Source organism: Thermobia domestica, chromosome 9, assembly GCF_964235325.1.
Source record: "Thermobia domestica chromosome 9, izTheDome1.hap1.1, whole genome shotgun sequence".
NCBI classification, from domain to species: domain Eukaryota; kingdom Metazoa; phylum Arthropoda; class Insecta; order Zygentoma; family Lepismatidae; genus Thermobia; species Thermobia domestica.
Genome location: NC_137462.1, coordinates 157,308,018 through 157,321,738, shown reverse-complemented (window position 1 = coordinate 157,321,738; position 13,721 = coordinate 157,308,018). Strand labels below are relative to the sequence as shown.

The window sequence follows — 13,721 nt, the reverse complement described above, 5'->3', positions numbered from 1 at the left end:
ATGATAAGGCACTAGTGAATTAGTTTTGAGTGATTTTTTATTAAAGCACTCCTCTTTACTACTTTTATTATATCCTGATTTTTAAGAGATGAAATTTATAGTTTTCTTACGTTTCGTTTCAAATGAATTATTTGGGTTTCCAACTAAACATAAGTTGACAGGTGAGTATATTCTTAATTGAAACATCTGGAATCGAAAATCGGTAGTACCAGAGGCAGTAGTGAACTACATAGATTGGAACAGTTACACTAGATGTCATTTACAGTATATATTTTTTAGAACATATTCTTATTTTTACAGGTTCACAAGGCAAACTCCCACTTTCTGTAGGTTAAGTTTAAAGAAACTCCCAAAGAGAATACTGAATTAAGATGAAGATAAGCGTGAAGAGTTACAGTGGTCCATTATATTGAAAACAAATTTTTATTTCACTTTTCTTTCTTAAATGAGTCCTTAAGACATTCTGCACGCTTTTTTTTTTGTAAATTTCCTGTGCGTGTTCTTAAATAAATGCGTACAAACTAATGTGTAATATGGTGCTGGTGTAGATTTGGCGCAGAAAAATTTGGAAGATTTATAGTTAAAATTGAAAACTTTGCCTGAAAAGACATAACTAACGCATTTCTGCAGGCGATAGAATAGGAATACAAAGTAATACAGCTGTATTTTAGGTTTACAAGTAGTGGGTTACTAGTGTAAAATAATTACAAGAGTTTTACGATGGATAAAATAAGTGAGTGCATATGAAAGTTGACTGTTAGATGTCATTTTCCACCGACGGCGTATTTTTGCACTGTGTACAGAAGCTGTATCGTTTGTTCACAAGTGGAGCGTTACTAGTATGGAAGTACTATTGAAAATTGTATCTTTGCAAAATCCCACTTCATTTTACTATTCTCTTTTATGCGTATACCCACCGTCTCCTGACGCGCCTGTTCCCTTCGGCCCGTCCGGGCCAACAAGCTTCGCCCTGCTCAGACTTGCTTGGATGGCATTCTTGCTTTTTAGTGGCCACTTACCATAGGTTGGTTTATGATTTTACACTCTAGTTCTTATGCCATACATCCAGGAGCCGTATTAATAAGCAAATCGAAAAGTAATTGTAATTTTTCAACAGTTACTTTTGATGGTCCTCTTGAATTTTATCTATGCCAAGTGAGATATTTTCATGTCGCCCAGCGCAAGTCTTTCAAAAGCCAATGAGAGAGAATTTAATGAAGCAGTTATAATTTTTCAACAACTGTTTCGAATGGTGCGCCAAAAGTAAACCTGCACGTGTCAAAAAAAAGTTCGATTAAGTTCCGAAGAGTAGGTCCAAAAGCATAAAACCCTAAATTAACTAACCTAAGTTTTACCATCTAGGATCTGCTCTGCGACACAAAGACCTTATGACAAGAAGACATATGTTATTATTTCGGGTTCACTCGAGCAGATGATTCTACCCAGCAGAAAATTGATAAGTAAAATATGATACGAAACTTTTTTTTGTGTGTGTATGAAAAAATGAGAATATTAATATAAGTAATTATTGTCAGTGCACAGCATTCTAAAATTAATTTTTGTGATATGTGTGATTGTATGTGTAAATGTGCTCTTCCAGTATCCTCGTTTATGCGTATACACCCCGTCGTTGACGCGTCTGCTATTTACGGATACACGCCCTCACTGCCGCTTGGGTCTCCCGTGCTGCGCCCCTGTCATAACTCGATTAGATAGCATTCGTGCTTTTTAGTGACCACTTAGCACAAGATGATTCGTGCTTTATGCCGTACGTCCACACCGTATTTATACTGAGCTCTCCTGAAGTCTATCTGGAAGTAGTAATGGGGATCCTCTTTTAGTGCATGCTCTGCTAAAAGAAATACAAAGCTCTAACAAAAGGTGAAAATGTAAGAGATGTGTCAAAATTTGGTAGAACCGTCTTCTCGAGTAGTGCCATGATTTTCGTGCAGCATGCTCAAATAATTACGGACAGGTTGAATATAGTCGTGCAAACTGATGTGGCATAAAAAAAATTAGTATTTATGTGAAAAAAACCTATTCTAGGTGGTGGCTAAAATAATAATTGTACCCCGGTTAAAAGCAGGGCTAAGCTGATGGGCCAGCGAAGGTACGTTCGTAGGGAGCAGGCGAGAAGTGTTGTATGTGTACGAAAAAGCGATTATTCTTGCGAAAAACATGGAACATTGTATGCCAGGTGGCCACGACAATCAAGAATCAAGATTTGCACCTTCCGCGTCAGGACAGGGGAAGCTGGTGGCTCTGCAGTGTGATTCATTCATAAGAAGTATTATAAATCTATATCTGTACTAAGTGGCCACTACATACAGCAATTCGATGTTGTTGGTAGCTTGTGTTTACAAGTACTTTAATGTTGTTTTCATAGTGTTTTAACTCTTATGGTATACAGGAATATCTCAGAAAGAAACACTGCTGTACGCATTATTGCAAATACTCAGAATCATCAACAGGCGTGAGACTTCTTACAGCACTTCTATTAATTTCACACTAGTAACACTACTCTTGTAAACATAAAATGTAGTTATTGTGCAGAAATATTCGGCCGGTGGGAATTAATCGTAAAGAGTCGTCTTTCATATGCACTTACTCATTTAAGCTGTAAAAAATTTATATTTTAATGACAGACTGTTGTAAATCTGTACCAAAATAAGGTATAAATCAGTTACGTTCACTTGGCTTAGTTTCATTTTTATTTGTGTGCATCTTTCATAGTACTTTTTAAACTCCTTCGTCATAACTATAGGTTTGCATATTATTATTGATGATAAGATTCGTTAATCTGTTGTTTGTTCATTTAACACAATACGGATCTTTACCGTATGTGTTTTTGTGTTGGTGATTACCATTAATTTTTAACTTCCCATCTATATTTCAGGCAGATTATTCAAATGCCTTTACCCAGGATGTTTAATTAAGTTAAATTGTGTTGGCTACAGTATATAGGGCTTCACTAATAGAACAATTTAATTATAAGAATCAAAGAATTCCAATAGGGTCAAATGGGGTAATTTTGAAACGAAAAACCATACTTTTGAGCGTACAGCAGAAAGTACTTGGGTTAGAAACATGAAGAAAATACCGTTATATACGGTACACAATCATTGGAAATAGCTCAGATCTTTTTGTTATCGCATTTAGTTTTCCTGGAAAAAATGAAAACATGTGTTTCAAAATAGTCCTTACATTTGGTTCTATTGTGAAACATCCGTATAACTTACAGGATTCAAGTCTCCAAAAAATAATGACGTAATGAAATGCTTTGGGTATACTGTTTCACATGACAAAATTTGGTCTAATTATCTCTGATAGTTACTCAGTTATTGCGTATAAACAAAATTAAATAAAAAATAATCTCGTTTTTTGGTTCTTACCTTATCAGTAATAACTTTGCAAGTGAAGGTAGGGAGCAGGCTTGCAGTGTAAGAATAATTACTTTCATGTCCTGTCTTCACCAAAAATCCCTTTGTTTCAATGGGAAGCTCCGTATCATGCAGAAAATACAAGCTATAAAAGATCATCCCGTTTTCGTGATTCAACATGACTGCATTAAAGAAACGAACAAACGAATAAACCTTTTGCAGCTTGTACTGACAATAAACGTAGACACACACTTTTGTTCCATAAAGTTAGATTATCATGTTCAAGATTAGAAGAAAAAAAAAGAAAGTCCTCTACAAGAATATATATGTAATTAGTTAGTGAGTCATTTAATATACGAGATATAACAAAAGTTCTGCAAGAAAACGTAAGTTTTTTCGTTGAAAAATTGACGCTTTCAGATTACTATTTTTCTCTTAAAAACTGTCATACATAAGACTTTTTAGATATATGCAAAACATAGGTCAATAAATTTACTGTCCAATCTTTTTTTTTTTTTTTTTCAACTTCAAACTCAAAGAGTTTCGAAAAAACATAGGTGTTTCACAATAATCCTAATTAAACCAGTATAAAATTCTATAGAGGTGTTATATGTTTATTTCCTGTTTATTATATATGACCTGTAAGTGCACTTTTTAAGTCAATATAAAATTAATGATTTCTATTTCAGTTTAATACTGAAGATGCCCAAATTCATTCTTATCATCATCCACTACTACTAACCAAATTTCAATTCCTACGAAAGACCTTGTGCAACCCATTTGGTAAGGAAAAGCACACAGTCAAAAAGGGTTTACAACCAATCACCATTTCAACATCTGATAGATTGAATCTACTAAAAATGTTTTCAAAAACGAGGTCTACAAGTGCCAAATGTAGATGGGAACGAGATTAAAGCAGTTAGAACCTGAGATTGAGCAAGCAGCGTCAACAAATTGGCAAATGGGATTATTTTTGGTGCAAAGTTCAGAAAGACTAGTACAGCGTTATTCAGGTGATAGCAGCTGCTGGTGTTGAGTAAAACTGATGTTGTTAAAATAAAAATTGAGACAGAGTGCTAAAAATATAAAGACATGGACATCTTAATTGTAGAACTTAAAATTAAACTTCTGAATCCAAATAATTCCTAGAAAGTTGACACTGGCGCTCGGTAGCTGGACCATAACAAAAGGAGCTGAAGAATTTACTGTTCCAACTAGAATGGTGAAGCAGGCCAGTAGCGTAACGCAAAAATGTCGGGCCCCCACGCAGGATTATTTTTGGTGCTCCATCCCCATGCCCATTAACTTCCCACTATATTATGTCCCGGTAGAAGACAATGGTTCGTAAATCATAATTAACATACTGACCATGGAAAATAATTAAATTTCAATTAAAATTAATGCTCATAAAAAAAAAACGAACTGCTGAACGTTGAAGTTCATTTGAAGCGATGTAATCTTCTATCATTTTTTTCTGCAAATATTTCTATTATATTAGTTCTCTTACATTCAACACTTACAATACTGAAACTGGTCAAACGTTCTTGAGACATGGAACTGCGTAAATAGTTTTAATTTTGACTAAGATCTCTCCCCTGCAGAAACACTCATTGGTAAGGTCAGAAATAACAAAAAAGCTGTGCATACACTGAGAATGCTAGAAGCCGAAGTATAGTTATCTATTAATAGGAGATATGCTACTTCCCGAATTGTTGTTTTCAACTTTATTTCATTGTGGAATACCAATTTGAAATCACAACAATATAAGTTATAGAGGTTCTGAACTGAATGTAGTAATAGGGATACTTATTTCTTTTGCTTAAATTTTTGCGCCAAAGAAAGACATTTTCAGCACATTGTACAGTCGGCACGAACTTATTTTTTCTTAATCCTCGAGTGCTAAGATGATTTTTTAAACTGATATTACTAGAATAGATAAATTTTCATCCAGAGCATATTATTTCCTTTTCTAAAGTAAATAATATTATTCAGGGAAATGTATATTCCGTATTCAGCTCATTTGTTTGTTGCTTATAGTTTTTGACATTTTCTTCGCGGTGGGCCCCAAAATTCTGCGGGTCCCCCGCACTGCAGGCTCTGCGAGCCTCTCAGCTACGTCACTGAAACAGGCTAGAAACTTACAGGTGTAAGCTGGCATTTTGGCAATACCTACGAACAAATACGGGAAACAACTCAATGATGGAATTAAGTAAAATGTTCACAGTTTGTTTGAAGATGAGTTTTCTCGTCTATGCCCAAGCAAAAAGGGTTTTATTGCAGTAGGGAAAATTCATAAGCAAAATTGTCTGTTTTTTTGTAATTTGAAAGAAGTATTCATAGTTTATTGTAAGCAATATTCAGCAGTATCCCCACGTACTCAGCTCAGCGTACCGAAATCTTGTGAACTACAACTAAAGTGGTAATTGATATATATGTGGGGACGGGGAGGTACAATTCACGACTAATGTTGGCTCCAGCAATATCAATCAAAACTGACGGAGAGGAACTGATCGAGAAAACTATATGTAGTTTGGAAGCAAAAGACAACACTGTGAGCAATACTCAGGAAGAATTTAACGTGAGTCTTATTTGGGAAATGTTTTTAAAGACTACTATCGAGATGAAATGATAAAATACAAGCAATGGATCCATACTGACATGCAATTGTTAAAGACTTTACAAAATAACTCGTTTTAAAACTTACCAATTTGACAACCTAAAACCGAAATCTATACCTTAGAACAGCTTAAATACAATCTTACAGATAATAAAGTGATCATATTGATGGATTTTGCTGAGAACTCCTCATTTGTTGTGCAAAATGCTGTTTAAGGATTTCATTGGGAAAATAGTTAGACCACATTGCATCCTTCTATCATCTATGTTTGTGGAAACTAACTTCAGAACCGTCACTGTTCATTTTTTTTCTAATGAGTTTGATTAAATATGTGAAGAGAAAGATAGAAATAATCAAGAACATTTATTGACTTATTTCTTTAGAACAAAGCCATGAAAAAAGCTTTTTGTGACGGCATTGGAAAAACAGTTAAAAGACTAGCAGCTCGTGCTAGTTTACAGAGGCTCTTATATGACCAAACATTGACTCCACATGATTTGTTCAAATTTTCCTGGACAATATTTTAATCTTTTTTTTTTTTTTTTTTTCTTCTTTCTTAAATGTGACACAAGGCGATATTACATTTAGACAGATCAAGAAAGATTTGCCAGGAGCCACAAAATTACTGGAACAAGAGAAAATCACCAATTTAAGCTCATCAGTTTCAATAAAATCAAAGTAAGCAGAGTATTCAATGGTACTGCAGCAGTCATATTAATGCTTGTGAAGCAAATGACGAAATTCCAGGTATATTAATTGCAAGTTTACAACCTAAGTAGTATGTTGCATGTTGGTGGATGGGAGATATATGTGAAGTTTCATATGAACAATATGATACCCTTGTCAATTTCTTGCACCCCTCATGATCCTGTTTACGTCTTCTATTCGTCAGATGTCTGTTGGATTCCAGAACAGCATAGATTTATGATCTTAAACGCACTATCAACATCATCATCAGGAAGACAATATATTTATTCAGAATTATCCAAGGCAGGATTGTGACCCTTTTTTGGCCAAGAGTAGAACTGATTGTTCAGTATATTGCACGTTTCGCAAATTTACTGTCTGTTTCTGTTCATTTATGTTATATTCATGCTTTAAATTGATATGTATATTTGTCGTTACTCATGCTCAGTATAATACTCAGAATTTCGATGACTTTGCTCGCTCTATATTCAACGAATATATATACTTTACTTATACAAGCTGAGTTTAATCCACACATCGACATCATAGGTGGGAACCATGCCTCCCAATTTTGGTTGAGTTGGTGCATTCATAACGTAGTTATGATGTGTTCAATATGGGTTCCCTGAATTGCGTAAAGACTTTTCTTTTCAACTTATACTTGCCAAGTTTGTACTGAGATATGCTTAAACGACTAATTAGTAAGATATTCTGAATCAGCATCAAAAGTTGTCCAAGTGTGCAGAGGATCAGGATTTTATGTTTAGTACAACTTTCGAAAACACTGGGTAAACTTAGCATCTTCGTACGCGGAGCGAAGGTGTGGCCTCTCTTAAAGGCCAGATACATGCAGCCAAAGCAGATATTCAACTGACATTTGGCTGACTACCATCAGAGACAATATAGAACTTTTCCAACATATTTTATTAACTATGGAAATGGTCGAGCTGGGACCCTTGGTCCTCTTGATGTGAAATGACCCATTACTCAGTTTTCATATAATCACCAAAAATATTCGTATTCTATACATCATCAAAATACGTTAAACCACGCGTTTTCTTTTTCACATCAAAGCAATAGAAAACTCTTTGGATTTAAATGAGATATAGTCTTAGATGGCAACACTGACACAAAATAGGTTTCAAAACTTTGAAAACTTACGGGTAAAATACGTATATTATTTGGCAAAAGAAATTAAGTGTGAGGAATCTACTTACGCAAGCGGCATATCTTTACAGTGTTAAGGTACAAATAACGCATGAAAATGAATGTGAGTGATGAATCGACCTATGATTTCCTTGCTTAAGTCATGTTGTTTGCAATCAAATATGTAACTTCTGAAACCTTGCATTTTCGTTAGCACCATTTATTCGAATCATCCATAACCAATAAATAGGATTTTGTAAGCCTGATAAAGAGCATGTGCGAATTTCAGTAAAATCTGTCAGATAAATCTATTCCATATGAAAGTTAATGTGGAATAAACAGACATGTTCACAAATGTATGCTGAGTCGAATGGCAGAAGCTTTCTTACATGCTTCAAGCATTGTAATTTGGGTAAACGAACTCCTAACTTTCAGGATGTTTTTCACGTAAGTATGCTGTTGGTAAGTTACTTTAATGGCTCTCAAGAGACATATTCATTTGATCCACAATTTTTTGTATACTTGTATGACTAGATTTGCATTCAGTTTCTTCTGGTTAAATGTGACTTGTTAGAGAATTCACGGAGCGTTTATTGTAATTTCATTTATTTACTTATTTATTGTTTAGATTGTGTGATTTATTTAGTAACTTATCATTGCAGGTTGTGTGTGAATGCTGTTAACAAATCAATGAATGTACTTACATTGTGAAGAAAAATGTCTGGTTATTCAGAAAAGATGATAAAAACACGTTCACTGACTGACAGTCTCACTGCTACGTCTGATCCTAGTGAGGTAGTGGAAGCCATTCTCTATGGAGTGTCCGAACAAAAAGTTGCGGCAAAAGTTGAAAAAGTGAGTTTTAGTGCTAATGTTTTTAGAAGTTTAGTATTCGTACGTCAATTTTGTGTTCTATGTATTCTTAATTCATTTAATATAAATATTTTTCACGGTTGTGAAAATATTAAATGAACAGTTAAATATTGAAACTAATAATAGTCATCTCATGAAACACTATGCAATGTGTAAGACGAATCGTGTAAAACATATTCAATCAGCGGATCGTCATCGCCGGAAAGCGGTGGGGCTGAGAGGGCAGCTTCATTTATCATTCATCTGATCACTCTTCATTTGCATATTCTTTGAGTGTCCGTCAAGTGCATGTAAGTGTCAGTTGCGAATATAGCTGCTGGACTCACGGGTAGTTGATGGAAGACTTGATAGAGGATGGACAGTGTACGTCTTTCTCTACCAGAAGTGGATGTGCTCCGGTCCGTCCTAACTTTTAATGTTTTATTGCTTTTTTGGTATCGGTTATTATTATTAGTATTAGTATTAATATAGGACCATGTTTTTTTCAACGGGGTTGAAGCTTTTATGCACCTCTCCTTCTCTTTGACCGTGTTGGCTCCACGCTGAACCTTCTGTGGTATCGTGCGTACGAAATTGTTAATAGAGTTGCCTTAGTTCCCAGTAACGCCTCGATGTAGTCTTGCGGCGACTCACTTTTCATTTTTAAATGTTAAAAATGAAATAAAAAACTCATATGGGTAAAAAAAATACTTAACTTCGAATCCCGGCTCACTCTTTCCAAAAAAGTCCCAATCTGGTATGAGCAAGACCTTGTGAGGGTAATGTGGAAATGATAAGTATCGTGACTCCTGTAGCCCAATATCTTGTAATAAGAGAGAAGAAGGATGGAAGTACAAGCTCTGAATCTAACTGTCCGAGTGGTATTCAAGGTCTTTCCTTTTTCTGTTATAAACTTTGTTATTACATATACAGCTGGACAAGTTAAGGGCATTAAAAAAATACGAAGTGGCACGTTGTTGGTGGAAACGATAGATCAGAAGCAAAGAGAGAAGCTACTTAAATTAGATATGTTTCAGTGGAGCTTCGCTGACGACTGAATGTTAGCTGCGGAGTAATACCATATTAAAGACTCCAGAGTAATACCGCGGAGTCTTGAACTCAAAAGACGACGAGATTAAATCTGAGTTAGCAGACCAACATATAGTTGAAGTAGCTCGAATCAAAAATAAGAAGTCAAGTGAACTAGTTTTAACAAGTTCATATCGTTTAAAAGTGCGCCCCTATACTAGCCCACTTCGTTAGTTTAAGTGTCAGCATTGTGGATACACCAGGACGTCCTGTAATGCGACGGCTACAATTTGAGCAAATTGTAGCCAGGAAAATCGTGGTGTGGAGGCCTGTACACCGACTATGTTAACTGTAAGGGGGATTATTCATAGGCTATCCACCTCTTCAGAAGAAGAAACTAATTCGTGAGGTAATGTTAATTGAAAAGATTTCCGCTGATGCGAAACGTCGTACAAATGAGAGCGTTCAAGCCCTACTCTGTTCCGTTTACATCTGTAGTCGCAACTTCCCGAAGGTCTGTTTCCACCCAGACATTATTTACTGAATGTAAGAGTGTAGAAAATGTCGCTGCTTCTTCCAGCTTACGACCGAAAACTCCACGTGTCATTCGTAACGTTGGTTTAATGAAACTAATACCATACCACTGCCACATGCGCCATACATTGCTGGAATGAAACTAAGCCAGCATGTTCATCATCGTCTTAACGACCATCTCCTCTTTTAGGGAAAAACAAAATTTCATTAGTACAAAGGCCACCTTCGATTTCACTGAAATTGGATTTGGTAGAAAACGAACTGATGAATAGTGAAGATCCTTAATCTTTCCTGCTCTGGCGCTTTTTCAGTTGAATCGTAACGACTTCAGTAGTCATTGATCTCTGGCCACTCACCGGCTGTTATCTGTTTGCAAGCTCATTTTCGACCTACACAGTCATCAGTTTCAACATGTTACTCGATATATAGGTGTGGTACGCATATGGATAGTCGCGCCAGTGGCGGCATTGCTATCTCGGTACTCAATGATTTAATTCCCGGTATATTAATATACACTCATGGTTTGCAGGCAGTTGCAGTGTGAGTTTTCTTCTCTCGCCCAATTACCATCTATTCATTGTATGGTCCTCGTGCTGAAGCCTTTTCGTCAGCTGATCTGATTCAGCTTTACAGTCAACTTGAGCCATCTGTATTGATTGTTGGAGATCTAAATTCGATCATCGCCTGTGGGGCTCTTTCTGACCACCATGCAGCTTTCTGATGCATTGTGGTCAGATTTACGACCAATACGCAGCACGTTCTCAGGCTACACGTTCATGGTACGTTCGTGCTTTCAAGAGTCTCATCGAAGAATTTGTATGGCCATCTCTTTCTTTGCTGTCTGTGCTCTTCCACTTTGGCTATTAATTTACCAAGGCTCGACCTTCCATTGTCATCACACACTATAGAGCACACAAAACCCAGGAACCAACAGGAGTTCGGCACGTTTCTGGACCAGTAATCCAATTTTAATGTTTTATGTGGATGGTTGAGAAAGTGAAAACCTGTTGGGTGTGCCTTCGTCACAGACGAGGACAGTTCAGAATTTAGTCTGCATCTCCTGTGTTCAGTATTTAATGCTGTACTAATAGAAGCTAAGCTTGCTTCTTCCTCCAGCATAAACAAACGTGGGCAATCAAAAGCAGGATATAATTCCTAGTTTGAGCTAAACCTTTCAGGAATTGAAGCTTGTAGCTCTTAGAGCAACTCGAACATAGACAAAGCTGCTTCTAGAACTTTCCATTAGACGCAATTACCTAACAAATAAGTTATTAAGGAAACGATTACCTGAATAAATTCCTAAATAAACTGGTATAACAAAAACAAAAATTTTATAAACAAAATCAGAGAGAAAAGGTGGAACAAAAAAAGACAAATCAAGTGAATACGAAAGAATATGACTGTCAGGTAGGCCATAACAACTCACTTCTTGGACAAACTGTATATTTTCGCCGATTTTTAATCATCATGCAAGATTAATATTTTATTCATGTGAACGAAAAATTCTTTTCTTGCTTTGCTCTGAACGCTTTCGAGCAGGCGAGAAACTACTTCCTTTCTTTGCACACAGGTGTTCCCTAGACCGACTGGCGCCGTCAATAATACAAAGAAATCATTCTTTACTGAGCTAAATGCTTATCTTATTAGCAGAGTGCTCCGAAACAGTAAACTTTTTTCTTTTCTTGAGTGAAGTTATCAACTCATGATTTTGGCTACTAAAACTATTTTGTATATACTTTTCATATGAGTGATTATCAACGCTTAGAAACGATTTTAGGTACAAAATTGTTACATTGCAGACCAGGTTACGGTGTACACCAACCATTGCAGTCCGACACTTCGTTATCTCAACTACCATGGGAACTGTGTTCGTAACCTGTGTGAATTGCAGACAGAATGGTCAATCTCCACAATTACCAGTCTGTATTCTTTTTTATTAAACTGTTTTGTATTGAATTATTATGTAAAGAATCCATCAGTTATAGGCTGAATTCTTAAAGTTGGTCTGCAACACTTACTTAATTGCAATTTCGAGTTCTTCGTTCTTAAAAAACACTGCCAACCAGAGACATCGTGCCGGGATTTTTCCGAGTGTTGGCAGAAGCGAGGAGTTCACGCTTGGTGTTAATAAAGTAAAGCACGTAAAGCCTACGTTGGACGAACTTATTTATGTACTAGTATGCAGATGACTACGACAAAGTATTAAATTTTTTGTGTGATTGCAACCACAGCCTCAACAGAAAAAGTGAACAAAGTGTTTCTTATATATCACACTATTGCAAGCGGTGATTATATTCAATGAGAAAAAGCGGAAAGGCTATTACTCACCGAAAAAAAGCAGAATTTTCTTCTACACGCAACAGGTAGCTCTTCCGGAAGATGCTACTTCTTTCATCAGCCTGTGGTAAACTTCAAAAGAAAAAAAAAAAAACATGAAGAATGGCTAAAAATGGTTAAAAGGTTAGGATATGTAAAAAAACAAATCTTCTGTCAAACATTAAAACTCACGGGAATGGAAACTCACTGACATTGTACACTGCTGTTCACTGTTTTCTGTTCTTGCTTTCCAAATGGTGAAAGTAAGTGGTGAAAAGATTACTCCAAATAATATTTATTTCTCCTCTATCCAGGTTAAGTGAGGGCCTTTCTTTGTGAATATAATATGATTCTTTAATTTTTCGTTCCGTTGCTGTTTTTGCTTTTTCAATCAAATATGATTCCACGATATGATGGTTATAATCTCTAAGATGCTTTGCTAGACCGGATAACTGTTGCGGATTCCAAGATTTCGAGGTACGAGAGTGCTCGGTTATTCTAGTACAAATGTTCCTTTTTGTTTGACCTATATACACTTTATCACAATGACATTTCACCCGATAGACGCCACTGCTTTGTAAAGGGCCAGTAAAAAATTCTTCAAATTTGGTTATGTATTTATCTATAGATTTTGCAGGAACTTCTGAAATTTTGATGTTGTGTCTTTGCAGAATCTTGATTTTTGCTGAAAAATGTGGAACCAAAGGGACACCACTACATCTGTCAGTTACGGCATCTGTTGTTGGTTGATGGTGGGTCCGACGATCTCCTGTTGTACCTGTTTGTACCATTTTAACAATAAAGATTTTTGTTAAACTCTTCATATTTTCATACTTTCAGACCTCTCTGAGGATCTCAACAAGGAAATACAATATTTATTAGAAATTGGACAGGAAAATGGTTTCCAAAAATCTTTATTGTTAAAATGGTACAAACAAGTACAACAGGAGATCGTCGGCAGTGGCGACTATAGGGTGAAATGTCATTGTGATAAAGTGTATATAGGTCAAAGAGAAAGGAACATTTGTACTAGAATAACTGAGCACTCTCGTACCTCGAAATCTCGGAAGCCGCAACAGTTATCCGGTCTAGCAGCGCATCTTAGAGATTATAACTATAACCGCCACCAGGTTATAGGAATATTTTTGTGGACGATCTGT

The 13,721-nt window shown here is 36.0% G+C and overlaps 1 protein-coding gene across 2 annotated transcripts in view; it reads left to right on the top strand.

Moving 5' to 3' along the window:
• The first annotated feature begins 16 nt into the window (after positions 1 to 16).
• LOC145695128 (tRNA (32-2'-O)-methyltransferase regulator THADA) overlaps positions 17 to 13,721 on the top strand; it is a 68,244-nt gene continuing 54,539 nt past the window's right edge. Inside the window, exons 1-3 of one of the 2 annotated variants that reach the window (XM_081772053.1) lie at positions 23 to 161; positions 6,570 to 6,744; positions 8,493 to 8,685. In XM_081772053.1, coding sequence (XP_081628179.1) covers positions 8,548 to 8,685 — 138 coding nt within the window. In that variant the 5' untranslated portion in view covers positions 23 to 161; positions 6,570 to 6,744; positions 8,493 to 8,547. Of the gene's footprint in view, positions 162 to 6,569; positions 6,745 to 8,492; positions 8,686 to 13,721 lie in introns of both variants that reach the window. The other variant, XM_081772052.1, reaches the window with a different exon arrangement.